The sequence below is a fragment of the Pygocentrus nattereri genome, chromosome 28 (assembly GCF_015220715.1).
Source record: "Pygocentrus nattereri isolate fPygNat1 chromosome 28, fPygNat1.pri, whole genome shotgun sequence".
In the NCBI taxonomy this organism is placed as follows: domain Eukaryota; kingdom Metazoa; phylum Chordata; class Actinopteri; order Characiformes; family Serrasalmidae; genus Pygocentrus; species Pygocentrus nattereri.
Window position 1 is genome coordinate 25,084,709 of NC_051238.1, and position 13,577 is coordinate 25,098,285.

The 13,577-nt window shown below is 41.0% G+C and overlaps 1 protein-coding gene across 1 annotated transcript in view; it reads right to left on the reverse strand.

The window, feature by feature from the left end:
- Positions 1 to 13,577, reverse strand: part of aopep (aminopeptidase O (putative)) — a 120,184-nt gene that overhangs the window by 83,994 nt on the left and 22,613 nt on the right. The window contains exons 6-7 of the mRNA XM_017714769.2: positions 9,512 to 9,701; positions 8,720 to 8,826 (exon numbers count right to left, since the gene is read on the reverse strand). Coding sequence (XP_017570258.1) covers positions 8,720 to 8,826; positions 9,512 to 9,701 — 297 coding nt within the window. The remainder of the gene's footprint in view (positions 1 to 8,719; positions 8,827 to 9,511; positions 9,702 to 13,577) is intronic.

The window sequence follows — 13,577 nt, forward strand, 5'->3', positions numbered from 1 at the left end:
CACTGATGACACCCATGATATATTCTGAAAAGCATATTGTGAAGTCATTTATCACATTACTGATAACATTTGGTCATACTGCCCACCCCAACTGCACCCACACACATCCATGAAAAGAGAATGATCTGTAGCAAACTAGCCAGCCCTCCGAGCATCACAGTATGAGACAATTTGTTATTATCTTGAAGGCTGAAAGTTCACTAGGGAACCCCAGACAGCCTTGATGGTGAACACACCTATGCCAGAAAGCCATTTGTCGATTACAGCAAGCAAACTCGTCATACACCTCAGAAGTACACTCAGCACGTCTACCTGAAATTGGCTGTTAGTCTTTCTGATTGCCAGACCACAGTTAGTAACAACTCTATTCCATGAACAGAAGTGTCCTGTGAAACTACATGGCCAAAACAGTGATTCTCAAATCCTTACCCAGACTAAAATGACTGAAACTGGACTGAAACAAAGAGTCGCCACACTGGCACTTACATGAGGAATTATCAAGGTGGTGTCAGAACAATTCAGTCTTGAAAAATACGTTAATTTATTATGTACTCAGGAAGGAAAAACACATTCATCAACTGTCAGGCAGGGCAAGGGTTGAAACAGTGCTGCAGGTTTTAAGACTGTATGTATCAAGTGATTTAAGCTTACACTGCCATAAATAATATTGACCAATTGGTCACAACTACAAACCATTTCACAGTCAAAACTGAGGCCCATAATAGAACACTGTGTGTATTCAGTGTTGCATGGTATAGTCTGGAGGTATAGTGGAGCGAGGGAGGGGAAAAGAGAGAGAGCAAAAAGAAATCAGAAGCTGAGTGAAAGGGATGACAGGCGTTCATCATGCACACAATATGCAGCTTGCACTTCCACATGAATGGATGAATTGGCTGGTGCTTCTGGGCACCAGTGAGCAGAGTGTGTGTTAGCAAATCGATGAGAATCACTTTGTCGCTCACACGATTCTCAAAGTTCAGCATTTACGTGCAGCAAAACACTTTGTGTACAAAACATGGCCTAAACACACCTCCACCATACCGTACTTTTCACAGGTAGCACTCACAGCACGAAGGACTTTTACTCAGGGTGTGGGATGATGAGTTCTATACCAGGAAAACCTGATTTTGTTTAAAACTAATTTTGGTTATGCTTTAAAACATACCATTTTTCACCAATCCATACAGTCCACACACAGAAATGAAGCTGTGAAAAGAGCTTGTTTTGAATTTACAGGGTTTTTTTTGATGTCATGTAAACATATTTACATACATCCGCCTATTGATCCTTTAGCAGTTTAACCCCACCCATTCACAATGATTCAAATCGTTTCAGCCCAGACTGGTTTTGAATGAGGCACCGCAAAGGGCAACCAATCAGAACAAAAGTCATTTACATGCAGTACTGTGCAAAAGGCAGTTCCAGGCAAAACAGCCAATAGATACAGAAAACATCCACCCATCTTCTAAGCCGCTTATCCTCCTGGGTCAACGAGGGTGCCGGGGAAAATCTCAGCATTCATAGGGCAGAAGGCAGGAGATACAGTAAACATTTAATAGAAAATTACAGAGAAGCTGCAACAGCTAAATGTTTCAGTTTTCTTTGGTGGTCAGTCTATTGCTCTGAAAAAGTTTTCTTTTGTGTCTATTTACTTTTCTCAGTAACAGCTCCTTGACGTTTTCCCATCCTTACAGACTCATAGCACCAAGTCAGAAGTCTAAAGCCATTTATCCGACGGCGACAGTTTGGCACTCTATCAGGTCCTGCATGTAAGTTAGGTGTGCCATTTTCTCTATTTCATTTTTTAAAATCTTTGAATTCCAGTTTTGGAATTTTTTTTCACTTATTTTCCTTTCACTTTCGCCTTCTTCATGTAAGAAGATTATCTCAGCAAAATCTCCTGGAAAAAAAAATAGTACTAGTTTTCACTGAGAACAAAAATCATGAGATTTTTGAGAAAATGGTCATGTAAAAAATGAATCAGTGTATTTGGGACATAAATTAGTCAAAAATTATATAAAGTATCCCACATGAAAAGTAAAAAAAAAATTAATTCTTTAAATTATTTCCCCCAAAAATAATTTATTCTTCCTTCGTTTTACAAAATTCTCTAATCACTGTCACACAGTTCTGAGCCTGTGTATGCAAGTGATTCTTTTTATGGCTGTCTTCTTGGCAGTGCTAAATCTAGCTAGGAGCATGCTGTGACAGTGCCTCAGATAACACTGACTGCATTTTGCTTGTAAAATTGTCAAGAGCAATCACAGAGCAGGGTGCCTGGAGACTATATGCACATGAGTTACAATCACAAGCTGCTCATATGATCTATGGCAGGAGGATAACACCATTGATGACATTTAATTACTTTAATAAATGTTTTCCCATACTTCATTCATGACGCATGTTTCATGACTAATAACAGAGTACACATGTAAGCCATCTTGAGACGTTCACAGAGGAACATGTTGAAATCATCATTTTCAGCCAGCTGTCATTACTGTTGGTGTGCAGTACCAGTCAATAGTTTGGACACCGCACAATATTTTATGCAACTGCGACAGCAGAAAAGACGGCAATACGTGGTATTTAGCCATCCAACCAATCACAATGTTTCCTTCTGTTTTGCTGAACATCATGACCAACAGACGAGTGCATCTGGGGGTGTTCTGCTTAATCAAGGTATCCATGTAAGGACACAGAGAGGATTAAATAATGCAGGAGAGTCTTTAACCATGTCATATTATGGATTCACATGAGTTTCAAATGTACAGCACATCATATCGCAGGCACAGTTTGTAGCAACACGATCACACTAGCAGTGTTTTGTCTACGTCATGTAGCATCAGACACACGGCCATTATTTTTCACTATCACTGTATTTCACTGTTCTATGTATTGAAACAGCAATAACCTACGCATCATGCAAATCTCCAGAGCTGCGCACAAGCAAACACTGATTTGAGGCAGGGGTGTAGACCTTTAGATCATTATGTCATTGATATTGAGTAAAACATCCGATCAAGCGTGTCCTAATGTTTGCTATATGATACTGCTTCTTTCCTTACTTTAGACTTTGTAACTTTGAAGTTAAGGGGTAAGCATTTGATCCATAGATTACGGCTTGTTGGGTGAGTGGAGGGGCCCCAGAGACAAGCTGGATCAGGTGGATCTGTGAAACCTGCTGGTAATGCAGCAGCCAAATTCCAAAACAGCTCTGTAGGTTTGCTCCTACACACACACGAACACACACACACACACACACTCAGGCTTACTCTCTCACTCTCAAGCTGAGCCAGGGGTAATGTACTCCCACCCACAACCTCTGCAGAACCCCGGCGACCAGGCCAAGAGGCACCGCACTCTTCACTCGAGAATATTTTATCACACGCCACATCAAATCTTACACCTACAGGGACACATTTGAAACGATCTGCTTGTTAAATGCAATATAATCTCATAAACAGAGAACATTAAAGAAAGATATCCAAGGCTGGAGAGAACTGAGAGACTACATCTGCCAGAGACCCATGAGGTGACTCAGAGGAAAGAGTCTAAAAATTGCAACTTCATATCCCAAGTGGTGTTGCCAGACCATCAAATTGGGAAGATTTTGGTTCGACACTTTTTTGGCACCAAAAAAGTGCTTTGATGAGTGGGCAAAATTTGGGCTAGGCTAGTCTGTCATGCTTTGGGCTGGTTTTTAAAAAAAGTATCTAAAACAATTCAACTGCATTTTAACTAAAAATGTCATAGGTCGTCATAGACGGTGGGAGGAGGTTGCGGTCACGTCCATCTGCATCATTCACAGTCTCAAAGGTGAATGAAAAGACATGAATATGGATTACACAGTTCCTTTTTTGTTGCATAGAATCCAGAGTCCTATCATATAGAACATATTTTACAGAAAATCAATACTCTGAAAACACTCTGCAAATCATTTAAATGTTAATTTTTTATTGAAATTATTATGGTATAGGTGATGCTTACGGTCAGGAGGTTCAATCAGATGACAATCACGTTTAAAAAACATTAACCTGCCTTCACCATCATAGTCTGGTCTTTACCACCAGTTCTTGGTGCATGCTTCAGTTAAAGGAGATTTCTGAGAACCTCAGAAAATATTTGGCGAAGCTCATTAGGTTTGAAGATGCTCCAAAACAATTTCTGAGCAGTCTGGACATCACTGAACCACTGTCAGGCAGATGGTCTACAAATGGAGGAAATTCAGCACCATTACCCTTCCCATGAGTGATAATCCAAAAAATTACTAATATTCTGTGAGATCACAAAGACCTTCAAAGCAACATCTAAGGATTCACAGGCCTCTCTTACACTGTTTAATGTCAGTGCTCATGAGTCCACTATCAGGCAGACTCTGAACAAGAATAGTATGTATGGAATGATAGCATAGATAATGCCACTACTCTGGAATGGAAAAACATTTTTCCCTGATGAAAGTTTCCTAAAGACCACCTGGATTAGCCAGAAGACTGCTGAAATAATGTTATGTGGATAGATAAGGCAGAGAAAAATCTTTGTGGCTTAAATGAGAAACATTATGTTAGGCAAAAAACAATCATTGCATTCAAGCAAGAGAACCTCATCCAAACTGTGAAACACAGCGGTGGCAGTATCTTACAACCCCAATTCCAATGAAGTTGGGACATTGTGTAAAACATAAATAAAAAACAGAAAACAATGATTTGCAAATCCTTTTCAACCTATATTCAACTGAATACACTACAAAGACAAGATATTTTATATTTAATGTTCAAACGGATAAACTTTATTGTTTTTTGCAAATATTCACTCATTTTGAATTTGATGCCTGCAACATGTTCCAAAGAAGTTGGGACAGGGGCAACAAAAAACTGTTTGGAACATTCCACAGGTGAACAGGTTAATTGGAAACAGGTGAGTGTCATGATTGGGTATAAAGGGAGCATCCCTGAAAGGCTCAGTCGTTCACAAGCAGGGACGGGCGAGGTTCACCACTTAGTGAACAACTGCGTGAGCAAATAGTCCAACAGTTTAAGAACAACGTTTCTCAACGTGCAACTGCAGGAATTTAGGGATTTCATCATCTACAGTCCATAATATCATCAAAAGATTCAGAGAATCTGGAGAAATCTCTGCAGGTAAGCGGCAAGGCAGAAAACCAGCACTGAATGCTGTGACCTTCGACCCCTCAGGTGGCACTGCATTAAAAACCCACATCATTCTGTAACGGATATTCCCACATGGGCTCAGGAACACTTCGGAAAACCACTGTCAGTGAACTCAGTTCGTCGCTCCATCTACAAGTGCAAGTTAAAACTCTGCCATGCAAAGCGAAGCCACATATCAACACCACCCAGAAACGCCGCCGCGAGGAAAAGGACTGTCCGGATTGTTTTCAGCGCAAAGTTCAAAAGCCAGCATCTCTGATGGTGTGGGGGGGTGAGTTAGTGCCCATGGGAGGGGTAACTGGCACATCTGTGAAGGCGCCATTAATGCTGAAAGGTACATACAGGTGTTGGAGCAACATCTGCTGCCATCCAAGCAGCGTCTTTTTCAGGGACGTCCTGCTTATTTCAGCAAGACGACGCCGAGCCACATTCTGCACGTGTTCCAACAGCGTGGCTTCGTAGTAAAAGAGTGCGGGTACTAGACTGACCTGCCTGCAGTCCAGACCGTCTCCCATTGAAAATGTGTGGCGCATTATGAAGCTCAAAATACGACAGCGGAGCCCCCGGACAGCTGAGCAGCTGAAGCTGGACATCAAGCAGGAATGGGAAAGAATTCCACCTTCAAAGCTACAACAATCAGTGTCCTCAGTTCCCAAACGCTTATTGAGTGTTAAAGGAAAGGTGATGTAACACAGCTGGTTTCTTTTTATGTACTGTTATGAATTGAACGAAGATCTGACCACATTTTAGACATTTTAGATTTATGTACATGTTCACATAATGCTAAAGGGTTCACAAACTTTCAAAAAGCACTGTACATTAAAAGCTTTTGATTTTTGTACCAATAAACAAAGATTGCCAGGGCCATCTAGCAACAACATAAATTCATATGTGCAGACTTCTGAAGGCAAAACATTCAGCAACTGCTGCAGTTTATGGCTGATGCCATGTTGGTTTAAATGCTGTATTATTTCACAATATGGTTTAAATGTGGTCTTTGGTGGGTTCTGAACATTCTGAACTCACTTATGTGAGTTGCACACATGGCCAAATGTATGTGGACACCCCTCCTAATGATCAGGATTCTAAAAGTTAATTAACACTATCAATAAGATGAAAACTAGAAATGCAAAAAAAATTGGCTGTAATAAAAAATAACAGTTTTCCAGAACTAAAACAAAAACGTCTACTACAAAACTAAAATTAAACGAAATTACGAAGAAAAAAACTTTTTTTTTTTTTCAGCACATTAATGAGAGTTTAGAAGTGGATTCTGTCTGTGTTTGGCTTTCTTTAAGGAAAAAAGCTGTAGCCAAGCAGAGCTACTGTTGTGTTCATTTTATTCTACTCTTAACAAATACCTACTATCATTGGTGAAACACCTCGTCACCCTCCAAGTCCTCACAACCCAGCTCTCCTTCTACTTAGGTGTGAAGGTCCCTGAATGAGGGGGCACCTCTAGGGATTCAGCCTCCATCATGTCCTCCCAGCTTTTACAGGCTCACAGCTGATGGTTGCAGCCCATAGCTTTGGATGTAGCTCTGGACAGGTAGGAGTCCTGTTTTTTCACTACTGCTACTCTCAACCTCTCTGGGATATTCTGAGGCTTAAAAAAAGCACAGTGGTTGCACATTTGTGGATCAGCCAAAGGTGTCTGAGTGTGTCTCGTGCCCATGCCAATGATGCAATGAGTCCTTGCCCTAAGATGGACACTAGACACAGGCATGATGAAGCCTACTTGGTGTCCGGTTCTTTCGCTTTGGTGAGGGTGGCAGCCACAGACATGACTGAGAAAGAGGTTAGAAAAACTTTACCAAACTTGTCACCTATACTCATCACAACACATTAACCTGCAAGGCCAGTTTCGAGAGATAGCTCGGCGTGGCACATTCGCTAAGTTCTGAATGTTAATCCAGGCTTGGTAGCTGCCTTTTTTATTATTTTTAAATTAGTTGACTTACCAAGCTAACAATGATGGCTTGCCTTGACGCATTCAGCCTCCAGTCAATGTAAGTTTGTCTACCACACCAAGTTAATGCTAGGTAGGAAGAAACACAACAGTAACTTTGGCTACACAGGGAACTTTAGCTATGAATGCAGCTGAACAGCCAAAACTGTACTGCTTGACGTTTATTCAGCACAAACCAGCACTAAGCTGTAGTTATGTCCAGGGATTGGCTCGTATGATGGACCATCAGAAAACTGTTTAGTAAGCACAGCCTTGCCTGGAGGGAGTTTGCAGTCCTTCACAGGAAGAAAGCGTGAATAACCCAATCAGCTATTGGGTTATAGGGGCTGGGGCGGAGGTCTGTAGGTCTGCCGTCCTGCCATGCACAGATGTGATGTCATTGGAGCTTAAATAGTTGGTCATGGCCAAGGCGATTCCCATAGTGAAACATATTTGTTAAGAGTTAAAAATAAAAGTAAAAACTATGATAACCCTTACTGAGTTTCAGCCACACCCATTGCTAACAGGTATATCAAACCAAGCACAAAGCCAAAACATTGGCAGTAGCATGGCTCGTACCGAAAAGCTCAGTGACTTTACACATGGTCCTGCCAAAGAATGCCACCTTTGCTACAAGTTTGAGAAATTTCCCTGTCATGTCTGCCCTGGCCAACTGTAAGTGCTATTAGTTTCAAATGGAAGTGGTTAGGAGCAACAATAGCTCCGCTATAAAACAGTAAACCAAGCAATCACAGAGCAGTATGGTCAAGTGACATATCCTCTGTGAATTGACTCATCACAGTGCCAAACTTCCTCTGAAAGCAACATGAGCAGAAGACCTGTGCATTAGGAGCTTCATAAAATAATGAATATCTGGCAGTCTGATGGATGAATTTGGGCTTGGTGGATGCCAGCAGTACGCTACCTACCAGAATGCATAGTGCCAACAGTAAAATTTGATAGGGGAGGGATAAGTGGCGCCTTTTTTAGGGAATGGTCTAGGCCACTTAGTTCCAGTAAAGGGTAATGTTAATGCAATATTATTTTAGACAATTATATGCTTCTAACTTTGAGGCATAAGAACCTTCCCCAAACTTTCTTGTTCTAGCATTACATTGCCCTGTGCACAGAGAGAGAAGCTTAATTTCTGTTTCCAGCTAATATCCCTGGCAAGAACTTATGCAAATAAAAAGTTCTGGAGGGTGGGAGAGGAAGTAGACGAGAAAAAGAAAAGGAGCTAGGGGCAACCAAATTCAGCAAGTGGTAGGCCAGGGGTTAAAAATTCCAATGATGGAAAAAAATGAAAAAAGGCTGACACAAAGTGTGCAGATCAGACAGTTTACAGTTCATCAGATGACCGTTCAGTGCAAGTCTAGCCCCTAAGGACCATAAATGGCATAATATTAGGAAAGCATCAATATTATATTGCTCATCCAGTGAAAATACTTCTGGAAATAAGTAGCACTGGCTCCACCAAAAACGCAATCTAGACATCATCTACTGCAAGGGAAACACTGATGCTTCAGTGTAACTGAGCAGTAATGAGTCTATATGGTCTCAAAGAGAGGCAGTTAGTGAGGGTGTGAGAGGTGGCGAGTCAAACCTGAGGACCTGCAGCTCCTCATCCGAGTTCTGCAATTCATCCTTCAGCCTCCTCCAACGCAGCAGAGCCTTCAGCCGCCTCTGCTCTTCATCCTCACGGGTACCCAGCTGAAAAAGCAAGGGTCAGTGAGCTTGTAAGACAAAGAGGGCGAGACAGAGAAAAGCAATAAAGATAAAAATAATGAGATGGTCATCACATCACATCACATAATGCAAAACTGAAATACAAAGGAACACACGACAAAGTTTCAAGTCACTCATGCGGACCCCAGGCTGCAAAACAGCATGTGGCTCAGTCATTGCTTATGTGCAAAATCCATTTGCAAATCAAGTACAAATCTTTCTGTGCAATTGTCTGTGTCCGACTTACATTTGCAAAAAAACTTCTGTGTGTGAAAGCTAATGTTCTGCATAAACAAGTGTAATTGTAATATTTTTTTTTAAACTGTGGGCAAAAAAGTTATTTCGGTTTCTACTGTCGTTGTCCGAAGGCAACCTGGGTCTAAACTGTGAAAAAAAAGCTCTTTGGGTGGAGTTAGGCATTTGGAATATGTGAATTGTGAGGAACTGCAATAAACTGAATGCAGATGCAAGAAACTGAACCACTGCAAGTCTGTTATTTTTAAGCCTTTCAACAGAAACTGCCCTCATGACCTTCACTCAGTTTATAGAGTGCTCTATTGCTGAACATGTCAGAACAAATAAACTGAAATTATGAGGATGCCAGAATAGCCGGTACCAAAAAAGGCAAACTGTTTAAAACATGCTGCTAATTCTGCAGTGGTGCAGACACCTGCTGGACTTTGGCCCAGAACACGTCCTCCAGGTAGGTGGCAAAGCCCTCACTGATCCACTCCTCTGTCCAATCCCGCGCTCCGATGGCCAAGCCAAACCAGGAGTGGGCGATTTCATGGCACAACCTCGCCCCACACAGGCCTCTCTCACCCGCCAGCACACTCTGAGACAGGAAGATAATGTGTGGGCTGGAAAACACAATCAGAAAGAGATATATGTTAGAATTTATTTGTGACTTGGTCAACAGTTTATGCCAGTAAGATAGTAAAACCATCTAAAATTAGTCACTGTCAAATACTGACAAATCACATGTCCAGGTCTTCATCTTGGACAAAAAAGTCAAAGGTCCAAAACAGCAACATTTCAGGGGCGACCAAAGTCTTTCTCTTTTTTGTATTAGCTGCGAGATCTTCAAAACATGCCCTGAAATGCATCTGAAAGAGCGTCAGTTTTCAAATTGCACAGAAAAAAATAATTAAAAATTAAAAAACGAGAGGTATGAGATTTTCTCGCAAAAGAGATGATGTGTCGTCTCAGCTTCGACGTCAGCTCAGATCCAGTTTTGGCATATCGCACACCTCGGCCACCCTGAACCGACTTCAAAGCCCCAGGATTTTCCTCTCCCAGTCGGTCTATCATTAAGGAGGAGGATCCCGGAGCCCAAATGATGCCTGCGGATTTCGGAGAAGCTGTTTGGACTACACCCTTTACCCGGCATTCCTGCTCCATGTGCTAATAGGGCTAAATTAAAGGATAAGTGCACCAAAACACCAGCCATGCCTGTCAGCAGCTCAGCCTCGCTTCAAAAACAGCTCAGAAGTAGGCAAGCAAACAAAAGAAACAGAAAAATGGCTCAGCCCTGAAGTTCTCGTGTTAAAAACTGAGCAAACGCGATGAAAATGATTTTAAACGCCGTGAAGCATCGAGTTAAATCAACTTTGAATCAATAATGTAAGAAAAAAAAACAAATGCACACATTTTCTTCTTATATCAAATGTGGTCAATCAGCCGAGATTTCCCAGGTGTCTTAAGTTGGCTTCATTGGTTTAATGCTGGAGCTATGAAGCAAATGTAGCTAACGAGAACGAGAAGGGGGTCATCTCTATTTACTCATTAAAATTCAATTCAAATTTAAAAAATTTTTAAAAAAGCATCACCGAGTTTGCTAAGCTGGCTAATTAGCTCACGGAGACTAGCCTAGCCTAGGGCAAGTGCGTCCCTATTTTAAAAATCTGCTTCTTGTTGTCCCTTGTATGATCTCTGATGATCCCAGGGCCCTAACCATGAACTCAGGAGCCTTTTCATAGGTCTTCTTAATATAATACTGAAATTTGATGCTTTATATAAAGAGCTGAGGGCACCAGGGAACACAAGTACAGTCCCAATAGAAACATGAAGCTCAACTGGCGTCACGCAATCTTCATCACTTTATCATCATACTCTTGCATAACACCAGTCATGTTGTTAGGTAATGTCACCAAGACTTTCCAATAATGTAGGACATACTGTTATCTATTAAAATGCACAAATATGCAGATAAAATGCAGGCAAGACGACTGCTACTCCTGTTGTGCTAATGCTAATTTGTTTGGGTTGTAAGCTATGGAGAAGAATTTTCTTCCAAAACTGAGAACTAAAGTGGAAAAACTTGCAATGCAGTGCAACAATGGCATTACTTTTCACAGTGTCATGCAGAATATGTGCCAAAATGGATCTGCCTTGGATTGTAATGAAGGCAAAACCTTTGCTTTCCACCTTGCAGTACTTATACAGCCTCAAACCAATGCATGTCACTGTTTAAATGCATTTCATTTCACTTTTTCGTTGCCATTCAGTGAGGCAAATACGTCTGAGGTACAAAAAAGGAGTCAAGCAACTTGAAAACGTTGCAGTAAAGGTTTTGCTTTTCATGTATTGCGCCTGTCAATATAGGAAAGTAATGTCATGTGCGCCTTGAATTTCACTGCTTTCACTGGTGTGATTACATTTCAATGAGGGAAATCACTTTGAAGTACCGCACAATATAGCTGTGCCTTCATTACATTTCAAGATGGTTTGTATTCAATTCTGACACAAATTGTGCATTTAATTAAAATGCGCATCTTCATGTAGTGTTTTTCAGGTCAGGTGGCATGAAAACCATGTAATAGTGACTTGGTGTTTCATTTCACACGTTCTGCATGCCACTATGGAAGAGTAATGTGATGGTGCGTACTGCATTTCACATTTGTCTACTGTAGTGTTTGCTTTCCAGTAGTAACTAAAAGAGCAGACTTTTGAACGTGTCTTAGCTGATTGCCTATGTTATTATTAGGGCAACAACTTTTTATAAATCTTCTTCATCACTGAACTACTCCTTTTACTCAAGACATCCTGCCACAAATAAAATCTCCCATAACGGCACACTCTTTGCCTTTTCTCTCTTAATTCCCTTGGGTGGCCTTTTCTGGAGGTTGGCCAGCATGTGCACCATACAGCAAACAATCTATTATCAACATGCTGCTCCACGCAATTCCTACAAGCAAAGGAGCCAACACCCATTTCTGTTATCAGGCTCGGACTCGCCCTAAAACCATAATGGTTTTCTAATGCGACAGAGGGTCAGTGGATATTCAGTGAACACTTCTATCGTGTTGATCACTGACAGATTACTGTTTGGGTTAATAAAACAAGCCAAGAACTTTCCTCACACCCATCCACCTTCTTTCACTGGTAGCAAACACGGGTATGGCTTTGGTCTCAATGGATTTCTTTTCACTCTGCTGCACACAATGTCTCAGCAAAACCGGAGGAAACCACACAAAGCTAGGCCTAGTAGAACGTGGCATCCATATTTTCCATTCATGTTATGATTCACTGAAGTCATCAAGCTGTTGCTGGTGACCAAGCCTAAACAGTTCTTCTCATAAACAGCGTTTACAGAGTATGAGAGTATGCATCCCCTGTTATCTTAAGAGAGAGGAATGAAGGGTTTAAAAGGAGCTGTTACAGGAAAGCAGATGCTGGCCAACATCCAAAGGAACACAAGGCTAGAAGTGCTCACCTGTTTTGACCCCGCAATACTGCAGAGATTATGGGGCACCGATTCTATAAAAATGAATGTAAATTCTGATCATATGCATTCTGGATTCTTAAAAAGTAAACGGTTTCTTTACCAATATTAAAGGTAATGCGAAACTCTCTGAAGAGGTCTATAATTTATGGTACAACCACCAGTCAAAAAACAAGTCACAGATGTTTTTTCTTTTTCTTTTCCAGAAACGAGGGCAAGAGCTGTCCCATAACCATGCTGATTATAGGTAAAGAATGTTTACCAAACAGCAGACATCTCCCATCATCTAGCAGCAAAATTTCAACTGCAGACATCAGGAACTAACCAGATCCAGATTTTTATATAAGTGTATGTTTCTTGAGAAATATGAGAAACACCACTATAGCACTAAACACACTGTTATCACAGTAACAGTCATTAGAAATAGCCCAAAAATTACTTTCAGTTATATTTTTAAAGTTAAGAGTAATTTTTTTTTGCTTGTTCTGTGAAGCAGGACTATTTGAGTTAGGCCTTCAGTTAATGCCATAAAGGTCAAAACGTGGCCTAAAAGATGGAAAAGAAAACCCAATCACCTCTATGACAAGATTCATTTCTACTAGTGCACCTATTAGGTTTCTAATAGTATGTTAGTGCTGGTGCTGGTGTACATGAACATTATGTGACTGTTCTAGCTGGGAAAAGACATGTGCTTTACCTGAAGCATATAATAGACTTTAACATATATTTTACCAACAAGTGCTGCAGTTTTACAGTGATTTCTTCTGTAAAATGACTATACAGCTGCTGCCACCACTCGCCATTTCTAACAACTGAAACCTGGTTAGGCTACTGCTGGTATTCAGTGAGGTGTCATTCAACAGGCCCAGAGTAATTTAAAAAAATGCTCCCACACATTGTAAATTAAAACATAATGGGTTGATTCCACTGTCACTTCCTTAATATGCTGTTAATCTAACATATAAGCCTTTTAGTTCAGCTCCTGAAAACATAGTCAGTGAGAGAGCTGGCT